Below are 20,131 nucleotides of genomic sequence, written 5' to 3' on the forward strand. Positions count from 1 at the left end.
CCTCAGATATATCAATAAATAAAAAAGGTTCTCAACATACAAACCCCCATTGAGTAATTTGCAAGTTCTATTATTTCATCTATTGTTTTAATCAAATCATTTAGTTTGTTTGGTCAGTTGTTCTCTCACAAAAACATTTTCACAGTTAAGATAAATACAATACCTGGTGACATACGTACGTATATTACATCAATCGAATATAAAACAAAACAAAAAGAAAAACAGAAAATGTAAAATCTTTACATTAGCACCGGTGGATACAGTAGTATTTGTAAATACATTTGAGGCTGAATTGTGGTAACTTTATCAGACCAAAAGATACATAAAGTGGTTAAAAGTGTTCTGTCTGTATGAATGTAATGTGTTAGATAAAAATGTCTGCTAAGATATACAAAATAAATTGTTGAAAACAACAATGTTAAAATTGCATGAACTGGTGAATTTGATTCTTTACATAGTTTAATGTAAAATACCATTCAAAGATTGCATTCCATCAATAATTATGAGCATAACTAAAATAGTTTATCCAAATGGCGATTGTAATTTTTTGTAAAAGATCATTACATAATTTGCGCTAAAATGAACGTATTAATTGCAGAGATCTTTTTAATTTGCGGTTAACTAAGTAGGCATACAATCGACACATTTATGATTTATGAAAAAAAAAGATCTCCTTTAGCATTTCAAGTACAACAACAAAGAAACAGGGCTAGCTTACGCTGTCTAGCTGTTAGCTGACAGTACTGTCGTCTAGAGGCAGTTATGCAATAGCAGTGAAACAGTACAGACTCGACGCCTATACGTGTTAAAAGTTAAACTGTCTTTCAACCTACGACATGATGGCTGATATAGCACGGCATTGTTTATGAGTATTCTTTAGTATGGCAAGGAAAGTGAGAGAATACTGGATGTGGCAGCACATGAGTATTATTGACACAGTTGGTCCTTAAACAGAAGTCCTTGAATGTCTGTTTCAGAGTGGCTGGGGGTCCTCTGTTTGGGTGGTGGGGGGGCTTAGGCTGGTGACACGAAGAGAGGGTTCTACCCAGGGCCCCCAGGGTGACACAGTAGAGAAAGGAACCCCTGATAACCCAGCTAACATGCTAGCGACCAGTAAGCTACACCAGTACTACAAGAAGCACCAAAACCACCACCAATTAATTCACCTCACCATGAAAAGGACTACCGTAAAACCATTAAAACCACCCATGAAGAAGAATGTGAGATTGCTAGCCAGTGTCTGACTATTTAATTATTTGATTAAACCAACACTTAAATTGACCACCATTATAATTGATCCCATATGGAAATGCAGACAATAACTTCAAGGTATTAATTTAATAAGACCCACAAGCTGTATTTTGTTTTACATAGAAAAAGCAGCACCAAGCAGCGACTACATTTTGTTATAATAAAAGCAACAGCAAACAACACAGAAAACAAGCAACAAACACGGGACAGATACAACCAGAGGGACAAAGCAGCAGAGTGGTTATAAACCCGGGGCAAACACACACACACACACACACACACACACACACACACACACACACACACACACACACACACACACACACACACACACACACACACACACACACACACACACACACTCCATGTTACCCCATAGCCGAGTAGTCACAGCACACTGGAAGAAATATGCAGCCACAAAACAGTTGCATGCACCATTCCAAGATGGAGTAAAGATAGGGGGTTGAGGGAGGGGGAGGGGGGGAAAGTTGTGTTTTGGAGGGGGTAGGGGTCGGATCCCGCGGTGACGAGCCAGAGCAGGGGGGAGGGCAGGGCTCGGAGGGGGTGGGAGGGGGGGTTGCGTGGGGGAGCGGGCGACTGCGGAGGGCTTGTCCTAGGATCACGAACCTAGCACGAAGAGGGCGGCGTTGCCCTCGTCCATGGCGTACATGTTGGAGCCCGTGCAGATGTAGACGCCGGCGTCCTCAGGCCGCACGTTCTGGATGGTCAGGATGCCGTTGAAGTCCATGGCCCGGTTGGACAGCTTGCCGTTGCCCTGCCGCGTCCACACCAGCGTGTAGGCCGGAGACTGAGGGGGGGGGGGGACAAGGAGTCCAGGGTTAACAGGCACGCTACAGAGGGCTGGGGTGAGGGTTAGCAGTGTGTTGTCTGTCTGGACTTTGATGGGATAGTGCCACATCCTGGGGTAAAAGAAAACGTGCCTCTGTAACAGACAGACAGACGGACGGACGGATGGACGGAGAGACAGACGGACAGACGTGACAGATAGATAGTTGCATAGACAGTAAAACAGACAGACAGAACGCAAGAAAGTAAAACAGAAATACAGAGAAATGGATAAATAGATAAAGAGACGGACAGACAGGCAGGCAGGCAGTTAGGCTGACTGACTGACAGACAGACAGACAGACAGACAGATAGATACATGGATATATAATAGATACACAGATCAGACAGACAGACAGACAGACAGACAGACAGACAGACAGGCAGGCAGACAGACAGGCAGACAGGCAGACAGGCAGACAGACAGACGGGGGACAGACACCTTGCTCTTGGCGGTGCAGATGAAGCTGACGGTGGCTCCTGGTCTGATGTTCTGGGTCTGGGGCTCCTCCACGGTCACCTTGATGAGCTTGGACGACACCGCTGGAGAAGACGAGCGACCGGAGTCATGTCATCACTACTGGGGTCACTTCAATGGAGGTTAAATACTCCACTGCTCAACACTGCTAAATAATACAGAATCAACTGCTCACCAATATAGTTGGCTTGGGAAGGCAGGCGCTCCAATTGATTTGTTGAACGTAACATTAAGGGGAAGGGACCTTGTATCCGAGAGGGCGACGGGACAAATTTGAAACAGGTAGCCCTCAATCAGGTCTAACCTGTGTTGTGTCTCATCCAATCAACATCAACCTATCATCCGCCCGATGGATCCTGACCATTTCTTCTGTAGGTTCCATAACACTCATCTTACACCAGAGGCTTAGAACCACATGAATGCTTGAGCACAACAGTCATCTGCCTATGATGACAACAAGTTTTGCACTACTTTCACCATCACGCACAATTGTACGTATATTATTTTATTTTATTTTATTTTATTTTCTTATCTTCTTATCTTATTACGGTGCATATGTATATGTATATAGAGTATCTCTATTTATTTATTTATATTTTTTATTTACTATATTTTTTATTTACTCTTATCTTTTTCAGTACTTATTATTCAATACTTGCTTATTGTTTATTGTTGATGGTTTATTGTTTGTTAAGATCTTGCGCAACGAATACGAATACCAAGACAAATTCCTCATATGTGTAAATGTATTTGGCAATAAACCTTTTCTGATTCTGAAATTACAGAGCTGCCATCTCACTGGGGTCAGAGGTCGAGCATGTCCATATGGAGCTCATGGGAACATGTGGATCCATTTAGTGACCGTCGGTCCTGGTGAACCACCACCGTGGGTCCTAGTGAACCTCTGGGGGGGACCTGGGGTTGTTTGTGGTCGCCGTGGTGACATAGACGAGGTACCTGTGACCACGATCTCGGCCCGACTCCTGTTGGTGCTGCGCAGGTCTCTGCAGGTGCAGATGTAGACGCCAGCATCGTTGAGCTGCGCGCTGCTGAAGTGTAGCTCCTCTCCTGTGAGCACACACACACACACACACACGCACGCACGCACGCGCGCGCGCACGCACGCACACACACACACACACACACACACACACACACACACACACACACACACACACACACACACACACACACACACACACACACACACACACACACACACACACACACACACACACACACACACACACACACATTCAGAGATGTGTGTTTGGTGTTAATATGTTTTTTCAAATGCATCATCAATCGATTGAATGGTATATTCATTATGTAACGTATAATAATGTACCGGAAATATGTAAAATGACTTATACTGTAATGACATATATTACCATATGCACCATCTACCATGCATTTACCCATGTCTCTTTAGCAACCCTAATACGAGTCAAATAGTGCAACAAAACTCCAACAAACGGTAACACAGAATGCTGAGCGCATTCCTACCGTTTCTGCTTCTTTCGGCGTTGGTGGAGATGGGCAGTCCGTCCTCCCTGGACCAGAATATGTAGTGTGGTGGGGCTCCGCTCACCTGGCACCTCAGGGTCACTGAGCCGCCCTGGGAGGTGAGCACCCGCTCTGGGTACACCTTCACCACCAGGGAGGCTGCGTCTGTGGAGGGCCGGGCGGTACACACACAGGGAGGAGGTGAAGGAATGGAGGGGTTCAGAACAGAAGGTTGCCCTTGCTCAGATGGAACGTTTATTTGTGTTTTTTATGATTTTGATTTAAGATTAATATTGTTATTTTATATGCATACATACGTATCTTAATTGTTATATTATATCCTGTAGGCTGGAAGTCGTTCTATTTCTGCAGCTATTGCATGTATTCGAGAGCAAACTTTGCATACAATTCTTCAGACTCTGATTCTTAGTACATTTAATGTTGTACCAGTCATTCATGCAGGAAAATAAACGTCTGCGTATCAGTATCTGTATGTCTACCTCAGAACAGTGGTACCTGGTGTCCACGACAGTCCAGACTTACCATCGAAAGGACGACATTTGGCTCTCTCTTGTGGGTTGCCAACGTAGCCCGGAGCACAGCTGGTGAAGGGGAACCAAACAGTGTCGATGAAATGAGTTAAAGTGCACAGGTGTAATGCACACTGATATAGGGTGTCAGAAAGCTAGTTTACATGCAGGTTCAAGCTATGCATTTCTATGCCTGTGCAAATCTGGTAGAAGATATTTTCCGGTAAGATGGGCAGCATTATCATCGATGCAACTCAGTGAATGATTATGTAGAATGGAGATATATTTGGTCACAATGAATTATCTTTAGATGAAAGTATATGGCAATATGGGTAGGGGATAAGATCTAGCCTTACATGCATGTGCATCTCCCTGTTTCTCATGGATTAAACTACATTATGGTCTCATTTTGGGGTAAGTCAAACAATATAATAAAAGAACAATCATCATCAATACATTCAAGTGTCTGTGTGTTGTTGTGTATGTGCGCTCGCATGTGTGCGCGCGTGCGTGCGTGAGTGTGTGGCTCACCGTTCACAGTACTGGCCCGTGTAACCAGGCTGACAGGCAGTGCACTGGTAGCCTCCGTTACCAAGGCTCTCACAGGTGGGGGAGAACCTGTCAGACGAAACACATTAGATGCGAGCACACATGGGATCATCCCCCTCCTTATACTGATGTTCTTTTGTGTTTATCCTCTTTTTTTTTTTACACTTTCAAATCCAATCAAATAAAAAAATGCTTTAATTTTTAGTAAATCAACCAGGATCAAATTCCATTCTTGCATGTTACTCCCACAGCAGAAGGACGGTGATAGTGCGACCAAAATAGAAACCTAATCGTATTGATTTAACGGGGCAAAGCCTGCACTGTGTGAATGACCCTGGGCTGTAAGGAAGCAACCCTGCCCCGACACGCCTGCATGCTACAGACCGGCCGGGGTCCAGGGTGTGGTCAGGATGGGAGGTTGGTGGGGAGGGTGTGGGTCCAGGACTTACTGGTTGTCGGGGTCCGTGTTGGGACAGGCGCATGGCTGGCAGTCCTCGGGGGTCCCGACGGTGGGGTCGCCGTAGAAACCGGTGGCACACTGCTCACACAGCTCGCCCTGGGTGTTGTGCAGGCAGCTCTGCACCAAAGCAAGACCAAAACACTCCGTCACTGACTGAGGCTGCCTGTCGCTGTCTTAGGGAGTAGCTTAGGGAGTGTCTGAGCCAGAAGACAACACATATAATAACGCACACTGGTATCTCATTCATGATAATAAGTGAATCAGTATACATTTACATATTTGACTTAATTTACTTACTTTTATTTTGAATAATTGCATTTTTTTGGTCACCAAAATATTAATCATATCTTTTTTTATGCATCAACATTTAAGAACGTTTTTGTTCTTGCTCCCATATAAGTTTACAGGAAGTTGCTTTCCCCCCACGTAGAGGTGAGCTTTTAATGGCGGCCTGGCGCCTCTACGTCATGGATTCTTCAGAGGGAGCCGTACCGTGCAGATGCCAGTCTCTGGGTGGCAGGAGTCGGAGTGGCCATTGCATTCACAAAGCTCACAGTGGCCCAGGTACAGACCTCCCCCCGTACGGCTGTATCCGACAGCACAGTCCTAGGACAGATAGTGAAATCTCATGTCAAAGTTCTGTAGTAGGTAGCGGCAGGGGTGAACAATGACAGGTTACGGCTGCCTAGCAAGCTGAATCCTTAAAAAAGTTGACCCAATAACTAATGGCATTTGATACTGCAAAGGACTTTTACTTTTTAAGTAGCCAGCTTAAAAAATACAAGCACCCTGGGCTTGGTGTTACCTGGCAGGAGAGTCCCTGGTATCCGGACGGGCAGCGGCACTGCTCCACCTCCAACGCCTGGGCCAGGCTGCTGTAGTTGGGCACAGCCACCTCCATGCTGACCTCAGAGATGCTGGAGGAGCGCATCTCGCTGGAGTGGGACGCGCGGATCAGGATGTCGTCCAGGTCGGCCAGCACCATCATCAGGTGCTCCCGGGTGGCCGGCATGCCGTCCGGACGCTGCCAGTTCTCCTGCGAGACCCCAGAGGGTAACATTGCAGATTATATTCGGATACTAGGACCTGTTTGCTTTAGCTTTTTGATAAATCTTAAATACATTGCATTTCTAAAATGCATTTTTTACTTTGCCTTTATTTTCTTTTACGTATTTATTTTCATACTTCAATTAACTGACTTACTTACTTACTTCAAACACATTGCACTTTCTACAATGCATTTTTTTATTATTTAATTTTGTTGTATGACGATGTTTCTGTGTGAAGCACCTTGAGTCTAGCCTGGCTCCGCCCGCCTAAGTACTTCCGCTCAATTTGAATTTCCCTTCAGTACTAGGTCTGGAACTGCTGTATGTAATTTAGTTTTCTGGGGCCGCCACAGCAGCGCCCAATCAGCGAACAGAGGGCGTGTCTGAGAACAATGACGATGGCGTGTTGTCAACGATTAGACCCAGCTTCGAAAGTTGACTGCATACATCATCTCTGGCCTTACTATAAAATATTGATTTACAATGTGCAATTTTTCCCTGATAAATTAAATTCGACGAATAAAACCTGCAGCTGTCGTTGACGGACATTTTCGTGCAGTCGCGCAAGGTGTTTGGTTTGTGTACAACCTGCGTGTGATTCCCGGCGCATGACATACGTCACAACCAAACGTTAGCGATTGGTTATGGCAGATCCAGAGTGGCACTGGGAAGATCCAATCATTTTAAACTTCAACAGACACCCGCCTTCAAGTGAGTTAACGTTTGTCAATTGATTAGGTCCAGACTCTCTGTACAAATGAAATGAAATGAAGTGAAGTACGAGAGTCTGGTAGAACCAGGCTACCTTGAGTCTGTTTTGTGTATAAAAAGTGCTTTTTAAATAAAGTTGCCTTGCCTTGCCTAGGTAAGACTATGTCCAGGCTGCCTATGACCTATTCAATTTTGAGATATCATGTATATTGTTCAAAGACATATACGGACACTATATTTGGATATCAATCATCCTCAACAACACCTGGACATGCACCGAAAATGTACTGTATATGAGTTTAATATAATATATATCTCTCTGGATTCGCAGCCTTGTCGCACAGTGACGTAGTATGTAAACATGTACTGTTTATACATGTTTATATAGTATATAAACACACACGCAGATCCGGACAAATTTGTCACAGATCTTGTGGTAATAAAAGCCTCATTGTCAGTCCCTATTTGGTGTAATGTATGATTACCATCATATCGTATCATTTCATTATACATCACATGAGATAGGAATCAAAATGCGTTGCAGCTGGAACAACAGAGACACAGATACAGCTCCTTTATGACGCAAGAACCTCCCTGTGTTCTCGCCCAGGAATCGTGCCCACACACATTCTCTCTCTCTCTGTGATGTGCTGCCCCCACCCACCTCTCTGAAGACAATCTCAAAGCGTTTGGACTCGCGGGCTCCCTGCTGCCTCCTCTGCCAGGACTGGCGGGCCACCAGGGTGATGTCGTTGCCCTAGGGGATCGCCAAGACAAAACGTCAGTGAAAAGTGTTTTTCATGGGTTGGATTCAGTGGTAACGGCGGCGACCAAAGGAGTCGCGGCGAAGAGACTTGGCTTACGATGATCTGAACGTCTGCGTCGTCCAGGTGTGTTCCCCTGGAGCTGGCCACGTAGGAGATGGTGTACCTCAGCTTGGCACCGTAGGAGACCACCTGAACGCAAAACACGCAGATGTAGAAGGCTCGCTCGCTATTTCTTTACGAAATGCACACTTTAGATCCATAATAGATCACAACTTTATTAAGTATGCAACACACTTTTTATCAGGACTTTTCACATAGAACTACGATATAAACATGGATCAAAGAATGTTCAACCACAGAAATACTATGTGATCAGTACGGATAATGTTAACTCGTTAAGTTATTTTTAGGTGATGCTTACCACTTCAAATAATCCTGTATTTATTACATTAATTATGTAAAAAACTTCATGTGACTTCACCATCGACATTAACAGCAAACCACAGAACCTACCATGTGACGATATGTATTATGAGTTATGATCACACGTTTCTGAATCAAGCAGTATGACGATGGATTATATATCATCACTGCCACCCGGAGTGTCAACTGTCATCAGGTCAACACTGCAGTGCACCACCATTGAACCAGAGCCAGAATCAGAGTGCATGAGAGGACTTAGTGACGTTGGACGGAAGGTCACGGAGAGTGCAATAGAACCCATGTTGTGATTCCCAGGGCAGGTTAACCAGGGGTTAATCAGGCCTGGGCTGGTGGAGGAGGTGGAGACGGGGGAGGAGAAGCAGGATAAGGAGACAGAGGAGGAGGACAAAGAGGGGGAGGAGGTGAAGGAAGAGGAGGAGGAGGAGGAGGAGGAGTAGACCCCTTGGTTGTTACGGTTACCTTGTCCCCTGTGAAGTGGGCCGGGAGCAGCCAGTAGAGCGGCTCTTCCTGGCGGGAGCTGAACCCTTTGAAGACCAGAGCGTACTGAGACGACCACGGGGGAGGAGGGAGAGTATAAAAGCAACAGAGATAAGCAGAGAGAGGGGGAGAGAGAGAGAGACTAAGGCACAAGCACCAGATGACAGAGCAAAGCAGAGCAAGCAGGCCTTAGCAGTGGAGTAGACCCCCATCTAGGGGAGAGGGGCCCTTGAGGCAGAACAGCGTAGAGTATTTATGTTAACACGCACATGGTAAGTACACACTAGTTATGAGGGAGTCACAGCATGCGCTGCCTGTCGCACAAGTAAAAACAGCGACTTCCCCTCGCCAATGAGGAGATAATTACACGTTTGACTGTGTTCACGCCAAGCTGCTGTGTTTTAGTCCCGCCGACGGCGTGATTACATGCCATTATAAAACCCACGTAAACTCTCTCACTGACGATTACAGTGGGACGACCTTAACAGAACACACGCTTCATGACTAACCTAGGAACACACCACCCCCTGGCCAACGCGCAGCAATGCTAAGGAACACGACAGCAACGAGCAAGTTTTCCATTTCTGTGATCAACTCAGTCAACTCAGTCGAAGATCTGGAGTGAGCGGGCGACGCCCCGGTGAGCTACAGCTTAAACATTGACAGACATGCACAAAGGCTCTGTTGTCGATCATTAACTCTAAAGCCGTTTTATCTGGGCAGGCGCTCCTACTCGATCCGGCCCGAGGGCAGGTACTGCCCCAACAGTACAAACTCGGTGAACCCCCGGCCGACGAATGCGATGTGAGTCACAGGCGGAAACCATTCCATCTCGGCTTCGTCTAACCTTGCCGTCCGCTCCGGGCTCACCGGCGGAGGCGTCGCTCAACGCGTGCTTCGGGGGACTCTAACGACGGAGGGGCGGGGGGGGGGGAGACAGGGCGAAACACATCGGCATCAACCAACCACCAACCAGCCAGCAGAATCATCCACACACACCAAGAACGCTCTCTTAAGCTCTCTAGAGCCTCGAGAGCCGACCGCACTACCGGTGGTGTACCTGCTGCAGGTGGGCCGGGGGTCCCGAGGAGGGGGGGCCAGGTCGGGGCGGGGCCAGGGAGGGGTTCCCCGAGGAGGAGGAGGAGGAGGAGGAGGAGGAGGAGGAGGAGGGCTCAGACGGGGGGGAGGAGGGGGGGATCAGGTTGTGCAACGACCATCTCTTTTTGGAGGAGGAGGAGGAGGAGGAGTAACTTGGGATCTGAGAGGCGGAGGAGGAGGAAGAAGAGGCAGAGAACCGGGAGGAGGAGGAAGCGGAGAGAGGTGGGGGGAAGAGAGGCGGGCCTTGTCCGTTGGAGTGGTTAGCGAGGAGCGCCCACACATCGTCATCCAGCCATCTGCTGGAGCCCTACGGAGGGGGGAGGAGGGGGAGATGTACCGGAGATGCAGAACAGAAAGAGACGTCAGGCTGGATAAGGACGGAGGGGTCGTAGGTCGCAGGTGTAGACGGTACAGCTACACACAAAGGATTCCACCAAGCCATCCACACTACATCCCACGAGCGCGTGTGTGTGTGTGTGTGTGTGTGTGTGTGTGTGTGTGTGTGTGTGTGTGTGTGTGTTTAGAGGGGGTGCTGTGACATGCTCTTCAAACCGAGACTACCGCCGTACACCAGCACAGACCTCAAAGTGTTCCCAGATGGAGGGGGGGGACGGACGTTCAGACTGCAGACACACACATCACCACGGAGGAAGGCCTGCGAGAGACCTAATCACAACCATCGCACCCGCCGCCAAGTTTGGAAAAACACGGGCCTTCACATGCCTAACCACCCCTTGTTTGTAGATCACACACATGCAGCTATACAGACACACACACACACACACTCACACACATAGACACTGACAATAGGCCGGGGGGGACTTCCAGTGGAATGAGGTCATTTCCTCCCGTTTCTACGGATATGAGATGCAGAGGCAGTGTGCACGGTGCAGGAAGAGACTTCCTTCGACATGCTAGACACACTAGTTCCCTGTGTGGTCTGACGGTGGCATGAGTGGTTCCCATGGAAACAAGCTGATGCTTGTGGAAGTGTCACCAGTTGTTAAGGAATTTAGCAACAAGTGCTTACTAGCAAAACACGATGGATCGTGGATCGATGGATTTTAACAGCGCAGCTCCACAATGCAATTCCAAGGGTCATATCACGTCACTCCCATGCTCAACACTAAAGAAAATCATTGTCAAATTCCGTCTGGTCGTTTGACAATCAAAACGCAGGCGACCACTGATCGGCATTACCTGCTCGGCGCGTTTCATGCGTGCCAAGAGTGAGCGCTTCTACAGAGCGGACGAGCGAATCCCAAAAGAAAGAAAGAAAGAAACAAGGAATAAATCATCATCATCGATCAACAAATCCGATCTTCCGACTCGATGCCCAACCTGGCTTCGTAATCCAAACTAATAATAACACTCCTTTGAACTTGTTTTGCAGAAAAACATATTAAAAAAAGCATCAGAAGAAGATGGCAGTTTGCGCGGCATTGCTTGGAAAAGGAAAGATTTGGCGGGTTGTTATAAAATGCAAGAAAAGTGGGCTTGGGAACAGGAAGGAGGGTGGAGTGTGAGGAACGCCCCACATCGGGGAATCCCAGAGAATACCGGCTGCTCCTTGGGGGAAGTCCTTTAAAAGCAGCTCCAGCTTGTTGCTCAGCGTCTCCGTTGTCCATCAGTCATCAGTCCCTACTGCTACACGGCTACTAACCTTGTCCCCCTGGTAGGCTCCGGGCAGCTGCCAGTAGTGGGGCTCCTGGTTCAGGTAGTCAAAGTTGCTGTAGGAGAGCTGGGTGCCGTCGGTGGACACCTCCACGGAGAAGCCAGAGGTGATGCGGTTGGTTCGCTGGCGGTTCACCAGGGCGTAGTCCTGGAAGTTCCCTGGAGTGAAGACGGAGGAGACCTGGCCACGCAGACACAGCACAGACAAACTCAGCTCTGGGGGATCAGACATGCAGAATGCTGTATACTACTAATAATAATACGTTTATATTATAGCGAAGAAGTTCAGCAACACAGATAAAATTAAAAATGAATAATATATTCAGAGGGCCTAATCATTGGTGGAAGAGGAGAAGCACGAAAAATAGTAGCAAGAATACAGGTGGCTGTTGTAGCATATTGGGACCATTTGGTCCAGACGTCCGTTTAATAAATGATTGTCCGATTATTTTTTTCCTTGTTTTGAATTTGTTGAACGTTTTGGCAGGGTTTTGTGTTGTAAGGTGAGGAAGTGGCGAAAGTGGTGTTTGCTCTCCCCAGCTGCTAAAAGTGTTGTGAGATCCGAAGGCCTTACCAAGTCTCTGTAGTAGGTGGAGCTGGAACACAGCTGAGTCACGCCCATACAGAAGCAAGACAGGCAGCCATCTTTGTTGTCCGGGCTGAGGTGGAAGGTTCCAGACTTGCAGTTGGCGCAAGATGAGCCCTCGATGTTAATCTGAAGACCATCGACCATTGTATCAACACTTTGTGATAAGCAGATTTTTTCTTTTTGTTTTGCTTGACACATACTTAAGCTGACACCATGTCATTATGTCACCATGTCAGTTACAGTTAAATTATCACATTTTCAGACAATGACTTACTTTCGGAAAAAATACCCTTGCCTTTCTAGGCCAGATATTTCTGTGAGTCTTAATGGAGTCATTAGCTGCAGTAGAAAAGTGACAAATTTTAATATTGGATGCTTACCTTACAGTTGCAAGCTCCTCCATTGCAGCCAACAGTACCTCTTTGGTCACAGTTAGAGCAGTCACCTAAAAGAGGCCAGCCACGTAGAACATCATTATTCTGGAACAACTCCTCAGGACAAGTTTGTTTATACAGCCTAGTTTGAAATACAAGTATTATCTCAAAGGGACTCCCAGGCCCATATTTGACAGCATCCCATAACACTGAACCCCTTAAAAGGGGAAGGAATCTACCAAAAGACTAAGTGGGAAAAAGGAAGAGACCTTGAGCGAGAAGCCATTATAGGGGGCAGTCCTACTAAGAGAAGATTAAGTGGATTACAAACATGTTAAAATCAAAACGATTTGATTTATCAATCTGCCCTCGGCATGTCATGCTGGTTGTGCCTTAGGAGGAACGTACGCACCATTGACCTTGCACGCCTGTCCAAGCTGCGGGTTGCCAGTGTAACCAGGAGCACATCTAAAAAAAAAAAAAAAAGGCCAAAAGACGTCAAGACATGAAAGTCAATATTTCCACCCACGAGAGGATGCAGGCTTTTCAAACACAAAGACAAAGAGACAGGAAACGGGGGAAAGTCTGCTCGGAGAGAGATATGTGTGATGTGCCACGGCCTGAAGACGCCTCTTAACCCCGGACCATCAATCACCAATCAAGCAGCGACGCAGACTCCAATCTCAAGTGGTTTTATTATAGCCTGGAGGAAAGTGAGCTAATGTTTATGTGTTGAAAATGAGCACCAGTAGATTGCAATTCTATTTTTATGCTGAATCCCCACTTCAAAACTGGACAATGGGCAGCCAGCGGTCGGGATAACAAACAATGACTCGAGAGTTCCCCCAAAAAATGTAACTAAAACAGACGATGAACGTTGTTCCGATCTCTTAAGCCAGAACACAACAACAATAACACCAAACTCCAAATGTTTTTTTGAAGGGTTCCCCCAGAACCCCACCGACACATATCAGGGCCGATCGAGATCATCACGTCCAAGACACAGCAGAGAAGCACCAGCCAAGCTACAGCGACAATGCAAAGAAGAGAAGACATGAAAACCCCCCCGGGTGACATATTAAGACCGTCTTAATATCGCGGAGCAAGGTGCCCCGTGCCCCTAGCAAAGCCTCTGGCCCCTGGTCTTACCTCCCCTGTCCTCTGGCAGGTCCACAGGTCAACAGCCAACAGACCGCTCCTAGGAGACGTGAACGCTACAAACGGGCTTCAGAGAAACGCAACACGGCTGCACAGCTTTTCTTATAGAAGATCAACCTCTTTATCCTTTTTGCTAAGCCTTTTATGATCCGTATTACAGTGAGGGAGGAATGGTACTACATACAGTAAATACACAATACTGAGAAAACAAACTAAATGAGGAGTCACTAGTGTATATTCAGGGTATGTCTATGAATACAAATGGCTTGTTGCATGAAGGCCGTTTCCCACCAGAGCTCAGCACCCAAGCATGATACACATCTGCTTAGGCCGTTCACTTCGATTTCAATCAATGAGCGCCTCCACACTGTGGGCGGAGCTTAACCTATCACCCGCGTGGAGAGCGTTTTTCCAGCGCAGACTCAAATGTCGTTGGCGTTGAGTCCGCGTGGGATTTAATATGTATTCAGTGGGAAGGGGCGCAAGATGTGTTCTGCTTCTGCTTTGTGCGCTGGGCTCGAGCAGTGGTGTGACACAGCCTGTGAGAAGCTTTACAGGTAGGATATCAAGCTCAAAGACAATCTATAATGTGGTCTTGCTTATTTCTGAAACCAAGTTTCCTCAACTATCATTACAACAACTCCCGGAGATCCTGTCAACCTAAAGTAGGTCCCCTAGAAGAGCCTTACATCTCCTAGTTTGACAAACTTTGAGGAATTGTATGAATCCGCATTAATTTGTATTCACATAATGCTAATCTTTCCAAGCGTTATACAACTTGCCGATGTGATTCTGTTCTAGGGTAATAGCTGTATCGTTTGATAGGACCATATATTATACAAAAATAAATGGGGTCAGTTGAAAGGGGTTTTGAAATGACTAAGAACTAGACATACTTGAGGTAGTTTAGCCATGTGGAGTATTTTTTTTTTACAAATAAAAAATCATCACCTTCTGATCAGGTGTATCTTCATAGCAGGATTCGGTGCAATTGTTTTGGTCATTTCTTTTACATAAAAGTATGTCCCTTAAAAGTATTTCATAAAATAGTTCCTATAAAATATAAAATATAAACATATGTGAAATAAAGTAAATGGCATGCCTTCATAAAGTTTAATCAGTCATAATCTTACGTTAATAATCAACAGATATATACATACATAAGAGTTCCACAAAGGGAGAACCTTTAATCATCTGGGATGATTCTGATAGGTATGGCCAGCCTTCCTAAAACAACATGAAGAGAGCCATCTTGGATTGTCTTTCCTTTTCTAGACCTCTTGTCGTCTTGTAAGAGCTGGAGAAGGTCCAAGACACCCAAATTAGAATCTGTGTTCTTTTGGCGCTGCTTCTTTTTAACTGGTGCAGATTTGGGCTTTCGTCTCGTGGTTGTCTTGGTTGTCTTGGTTAGCTTAGAAGCTGTGGTCTTAGGAGCCTTAATCGTGGTTGTGACCCTCGCCTTCCTGGAGACTGACCTGACTCTGTGCAACATTTCCTTCTTGTGATCTGCTTTTTTCCCCTGCGTGTTTTTGGTCTTCGGCTTAGGCATTGCCTTCTGGACGACTTTCTGTGCCCTCTTTACATGAGGTGAGTCCGATCGAAAAGACTTCTCTTTCCCAGCGTTTCTCTCACTTTGCGGTGCTCCTTTTCTACTATCCAACTTACTTTGCTTAGCTCCTTGTGTTTTGTTCGGTGGTTGCTTGGCTTTATGAGCCGGCGGGTCCAGTTGGATTTTTGCGGTGGCTTGTCTTTCCTTTACTTTGTTTATCACTTGAGGTCGTTCTGTTGTTGTTGTTGTTGTTTTCGGGAGGGCAGATCCTTTGCTAGTTTCTCCCTTTTTCACAGGCGTTGCTCTAGCCTGTGTCTTCTGCTCCGAACCTTCCCTGGACTTACCCGGTGAGACCTTTGACCTGGCGGGGGGCTTGATAACCACATGGCTTCTGGTGACCTTGGTTGACTTTTTGACAGGAAGGCGTACGGCGGTCAGCCTCTGCCTCCGATCCGGCGCGGCGGTGGAGGTGGGTCTGCGGACCGTGACGCGGGGCGGGGGTATACTCTGAGCCGAGGTGGCCGCACGCATCAGCGGCCTCCCCGTCACCGTCACCACGGCCGAGTCCCACTCCGGCGACACAGGGCTGCCGAACGGGACGAAGGGCCCGCTGTGCAGGACGGGCTCCGCCCTCCGCTCCTGGTGTCGGTGGCGCTTCATCTTGTTCATCTCCTGGGCCAGCGCCGTGAACCCGTCGATGAGGATCTCCAGCCGGCCCTCCAGCCGGCTCAGGCGGGTCCCCATGTCCCCGTAGCTCCTCTCCAGCACCTCCACCCGCCCCTGCCTCTCGGGCACCGGCCTGAGCGCCGCCAGCCCCTCCAGCTGCGTGCTGAGGCTGCCCTGCTGCTCCGTCATCAGGCGGATGCTGTCCTTCATGTCCAGCGTGTTGCTCTCCAGCATGCTCAGCCGGTGGTTGAAGGTGTTGAGGTGCAGGCGCAGCAGCTGCTGGAAGCTGGCCTGCCTCTCCTCGGGGCTGACCGTGACGCGGGGTTGCCTGGGGGGCAACCGGCGGCGTGGGACGGGGACGACGGCCGCGGGCTCCGTGGCGAGGGCCCGGGGGGCCGAGGGCTCCGTGGCGACGGCGCGGGTGGTGCGGTAGAGTGACACGGACTTGGTGGGCGCCGGGTTGCGGGTGGTGGCCAGCTTGCGGAGGTCTTCCCCGTCGCCGCCGCCGTCGTCGTCGTCGCCGTCCCCGCTGCTCCCGCTGCCGTAGGGCGTGAGGTCCAGGTCCAGGCTGAAATTGAACACCGCCTCCGCGTTGCAGCCCAAGGGGAGGAACCCGTCGAGCTGGCCCTGCTGGAAGGGGTCGCAAGTGTCCGTGGGCCCCGCCGCCGTGCGTCTTTGGCGGGGACGGAGGGAGACAGGATCAGTTTCAAAATGGTGAGTTGTTTTTGGTTTCGAGGGGACAAAGGGAGCAGCAAGGATCCCCGGACAAGCCTTCCATCTTCATAAATGTCACTTTGTCTGCATTTATGCCGCAGAGACCCAGGTTACAAACCGTGTGTCTGTGCGTACACATTCACTCACACACACACACACACACACACTCACACACACACACACACACACACACACACACACACACACAGAACCCATAAGCCAGCTGATTCCAGATACTGACTACCAACCAGCCAAGCGTACGAGCTGAAGCGCAGAGCAGCGTCCGGGAAAGCATTTGTGTTGAAGGAGAAGGTATCGGTGCCAAGTGAAGGAACATTCTCGAGTAACGTTTGTTCTACGGACCCGCCTATCATAATCTCTACAAATATGATATGTATATGATATGAAATATCATACAATGCATCGCCATTCTAACTAGGAGAGAGAGTATGAGAAATCCATACACTCTAACTCCATTATATTGCCCAGGAAAACCAACAAACAGCAATCCAGCAGCCTCAGAGTCCGAGAGAAAAGAGCGCATACACAAAACAAGGTTGCATCCCAAAACACCTTCAAAACTCCAAGAATGTGCGGCCGTGATTGGCCGCTCCCATCCGTCCACTGTACACCACAAGCCTTGCAACCCACAACCCTGCTGCCCTCAACCGGCCAGCGACCCAGAACACCCCCCCCTCCCCACGACAACAACCCTGGCCAGTGTGTCCAGCTGTCTATCTGCGGAGACAGGGAGAGAAAGAAGGGGGGAAAGAGAGTAGGAGAGCGATGGACAGACAGACAGACAGACAGACAGACAGACAGACAGACAGACAGACAGACAGACAGACAGACAGACAGACAGACAGACAGACAGACAGACAGACAGCCCTACCTCTCACAGCGACGGCCGGTGTAGCCGGTAGGACAGTTTTCACATGTGGGACCACCGTCCGAATCCAGATAACAGGATCTGCAGAAGGGGTTGCAGAGTAAATATTTCACATCCAGATTCTTATAATTTCTCAGAATATCCATGGTGTGGATTGGCATGGTATGTTATGCCCTAGTGGTATGGTTTGATACAGTCTGGTGTGGGATGATACAGTCTGTATGGAACGAAATGGTGAGGTCTGAACGGAATGGTACGGACTGGCATGGAATGGTGCGGCCTGGTTTGGATTGGTAAGGCCTGGTTTGGAATGGTACGGTGTGGTACCGAATGGTGCTTTCCGACATGGAGGTTTATTCCTGAACTCACCTTGAGGAGGATCCTTGACAGGGGCAGGTCTTGCAGGCCTCAGCTCCGCCGGTCGCAGGGTCTCCATAGAAACCAGGAAGACAGAGCTCGCACCTTGGCCCAGCGGTGTTATGGAGGCATTGCTGTTGATCAGGACACACACACACACAGACACACAGACACACACACACACACACACAAACACACATTCACAAACACACACACACACACACACACACACACACACACACACACACACACACACACACACACACACACACACACACACACACACACACACACACACACACACACACACACAATGAGATTCAGTCAGCGGTGAATAATAATAAAGCGTCCACATGTTGGGATTCGCCAGAAAACCATTAGTGCATTCCGCTGCAGAGATCAAAGTGAGACCGGCTGTGTTCACCGAGAACTGAAGGGCGCGAAACCGCGCAACTTACCAGACACGCACCGGTGTCCAGGTCACACCTGCTGGCGTGTCCGTTGCAGGCACACCTCTCGCAGGTTCCCAGGTACAGGCCGGAGCCTGTGCGGGTGTAGCCTGTATCGCACTCCTGCAATAAGGGAAAAACAACCACAATGAACAATGAACAAGACCTGTCAGAGAACACACAGAAACACCTCTTTGTTCAGCAGGGTAACGAATTATGACAGATCTCCAGTCGTCTGGGGGTTTCCCTGAGGCTTCTGAGACTGTGTATGTGTGTGTGTGTGTGTGTGTGTGTGTGTGTGTGTGTGTGTGTGTGTGTGTGTGTGTGTGTGTGTGTGTGTGTGTGTGTGTGTGTGTGTGTAAATGTATACACATGGTTAGGTGTATGTGTGTGTTTGTGTGTGGGTACCTGGCAAGAGGGCCCTCTGTAGCCCTGAGGACAGGCACACTCTTCCACCTCCAGGGCCCGCTCGTGACCCGTAGAATGTGGGACAGCGATGTCCATCTTGATCTCTGAGATGCTGTAGACACACACACACACACACACACACACACACACACACACACACACACACACACACACACACACACACACACACACACACACACACACACACACACACACACACACACACACACACATCAATCAATGCCAGGTTAACCCGACCCAAATCCTTCCCTCCCAAGCCTCCCAATGTCACCAGGGCCTCCAGTTAAGGGGTGTCGGATCGCAAGCTGTTTTCTAATAAAAGATTGCTGCCTAATATGTCCAACACTCTTGTAGAAGACTTAATGTGTGTTTGTTCACAACACACATTATTCATTAGTCAATAGTCTTCTACTAGAGTGTTGGACCATCAACATCCATCGACTACTACGACCATCCAGATCATTGTTCCAGGATATGCGTCATCCTTTTTGTCTGAATTTGGGGGGGGGAAGTAATCAATGGTCCGACGGATGGTTCCCAGCAAAAAGAGTCAATGTCGCAGATCCGCAGCACGCGTACGAAGCATAGCCTTCTCACGTGCACTGGAGGTCAAACGACAGGCCTACCTGCTCTCGGCCATGCTGTCGGCGTAGGTGGCTCGGATCATGAAGACGGTGATGTCAGCCAGGGCCATCAGAAGGTGCTCCCGGGTGCAGGGCTGGCCGTCGGTGCGGCGCCAAGCGGCCTGGCAGGGGGGGCGGGAGAGAATAACCAGCCGAGTCAAAAAGCGTGGTGAATGAATTGCCTTCAGCAGGGAACAACAGTGGACCTGGGGAAGGTCCCCTGTTGCAGGTGAACCTGTATTGTAAGGCGCCTAGTGGTCTGGTGGAGTCATGTTTGCTGTGATGATGCTGGCCTTTGCGTTGCTCTACGGTGACACTCCTCTGGGACGGTTTGCATGTGTTGTTGTGTTGTCTCACAGGTCTATTGACCTTCTTTTTCACGTTCATGAACGTACGTTGGCGGCTCCGTTTCCCCTTGAGGGTTAATGAAGGCGATGGTATCGTATTGTGTGTGTGTCGTGTAAACGGGATACGGTTTATGAGCATGAAATACT

At 48.4% G+C, this 20,131-nt stretch overlaps 1 protein-coding gene across 10 annotated transcripts in view; it reads right to left on the bottom strand.

The window, feature by feature from the left end:
• The window catches only part of hspg2 (heparan sulfate proteoglycan 2), a 94,578-nt gene that overhangs the window by 26,028 nt on the left and 48,419 nt on the right, over positions 1 to 20,131 (bottom strand). For 9 of the 10 annotated variants that reach the window (XM_030360435.1, XM_030360462.1, XM_030360471.1 and 6 more), the window contains 21 exons: positions 19,641 to 19,759; positions 18,994 to 19,105; positions 18,595 to 18,708; positions 18,149 to 18,270; positions 17,783 to 17,860; positions 13,216 to 13,271; positions 12,810 to 12,874; positions 12,415 to 12,555; positions 11,830 to 12,021; positions 9,051 to 9,134; positions 8,244 to 8,336; positions 8,045 to 8,137; positions 6,426 to 6,656; positions 6,113 to 6,226; positions 5,610 to 5,737; positions 5,143 to 5,229; positions 4,625 to 4,683; positions 4,082 to 4,246; positions 3,533 to 3,643; positions 2,540 to 2,640; positions 1,879 to 2,059 (listed from right to left, as the gene is read on the bottom strand). In XM_030360435.1, coding sequence (XP_030216295.1) covers positions 1,879 to 2,059; positions 2,540 to 2,640; positions 3,533 to 3,643; positions 4,082 to 4,246; positions 4,625 to 4,683; positions 5,143 to 5,229; positions 5,610 to 5,737; positions 6,113 to 6,226; positions 6,426 to 6,656; positions 8,045 to 8,137; positions 8,244 to 8,336; positions 9,051 to 9,134; positions 11,830 to 12,021; positions 12,415 to 12,555; positions 12,810 to 12,874; positions 13,216 to 13,271; positions 17,783 to 17,860; positions 18,149 to 18,270; positions 18,595 to 18,708; positions 18,994 to 19,105; positions 19,641 to 19,759 — 2,446 coding nt within the window. The remainder of the gene's footprint in view (positions 1 to 1,878; positions 2,060 to 2,539; positions 2,641 to 3,532; positions 3,644 to 4,081; positions 4,247 to 4,624; positions 4,684 to 5,142; positions 5,230 to 5,609; positions 5,738 to 6,112; positions 6,227 to 6,425; positions 6,657 to 8,044; positions 8,138 to 8,243; positions 8,337 to 9,050; positions 9,135 to 11,829; positions 12,022 to 12,414; positions 12,556 to 12,809; positions 12,875 to 13,215; positions 13,272 to 17,782; positions 17,861 to 18,148; positions 18,271 to 18,594; positions 18,709 to 18,993; positions 19,106 to 19,640; positions 19,760 to 20,131) is intronic. The other variant, XM_030360480.1, reaches the window with a different exon arrangement.

Source organism: Gadus morhua, chromosome 1, assembly GCF_902167405.1.
Source record: "Gadus morhua chromosome 1, gadMor3.0, whole genome shotgun sequence".
Taxonomy (NCBI): Eukaryota; Metazoa; Chordata; class Actinopteri; order Gadiformes; family Gadidae; genus Gadus; species Gadus morhua.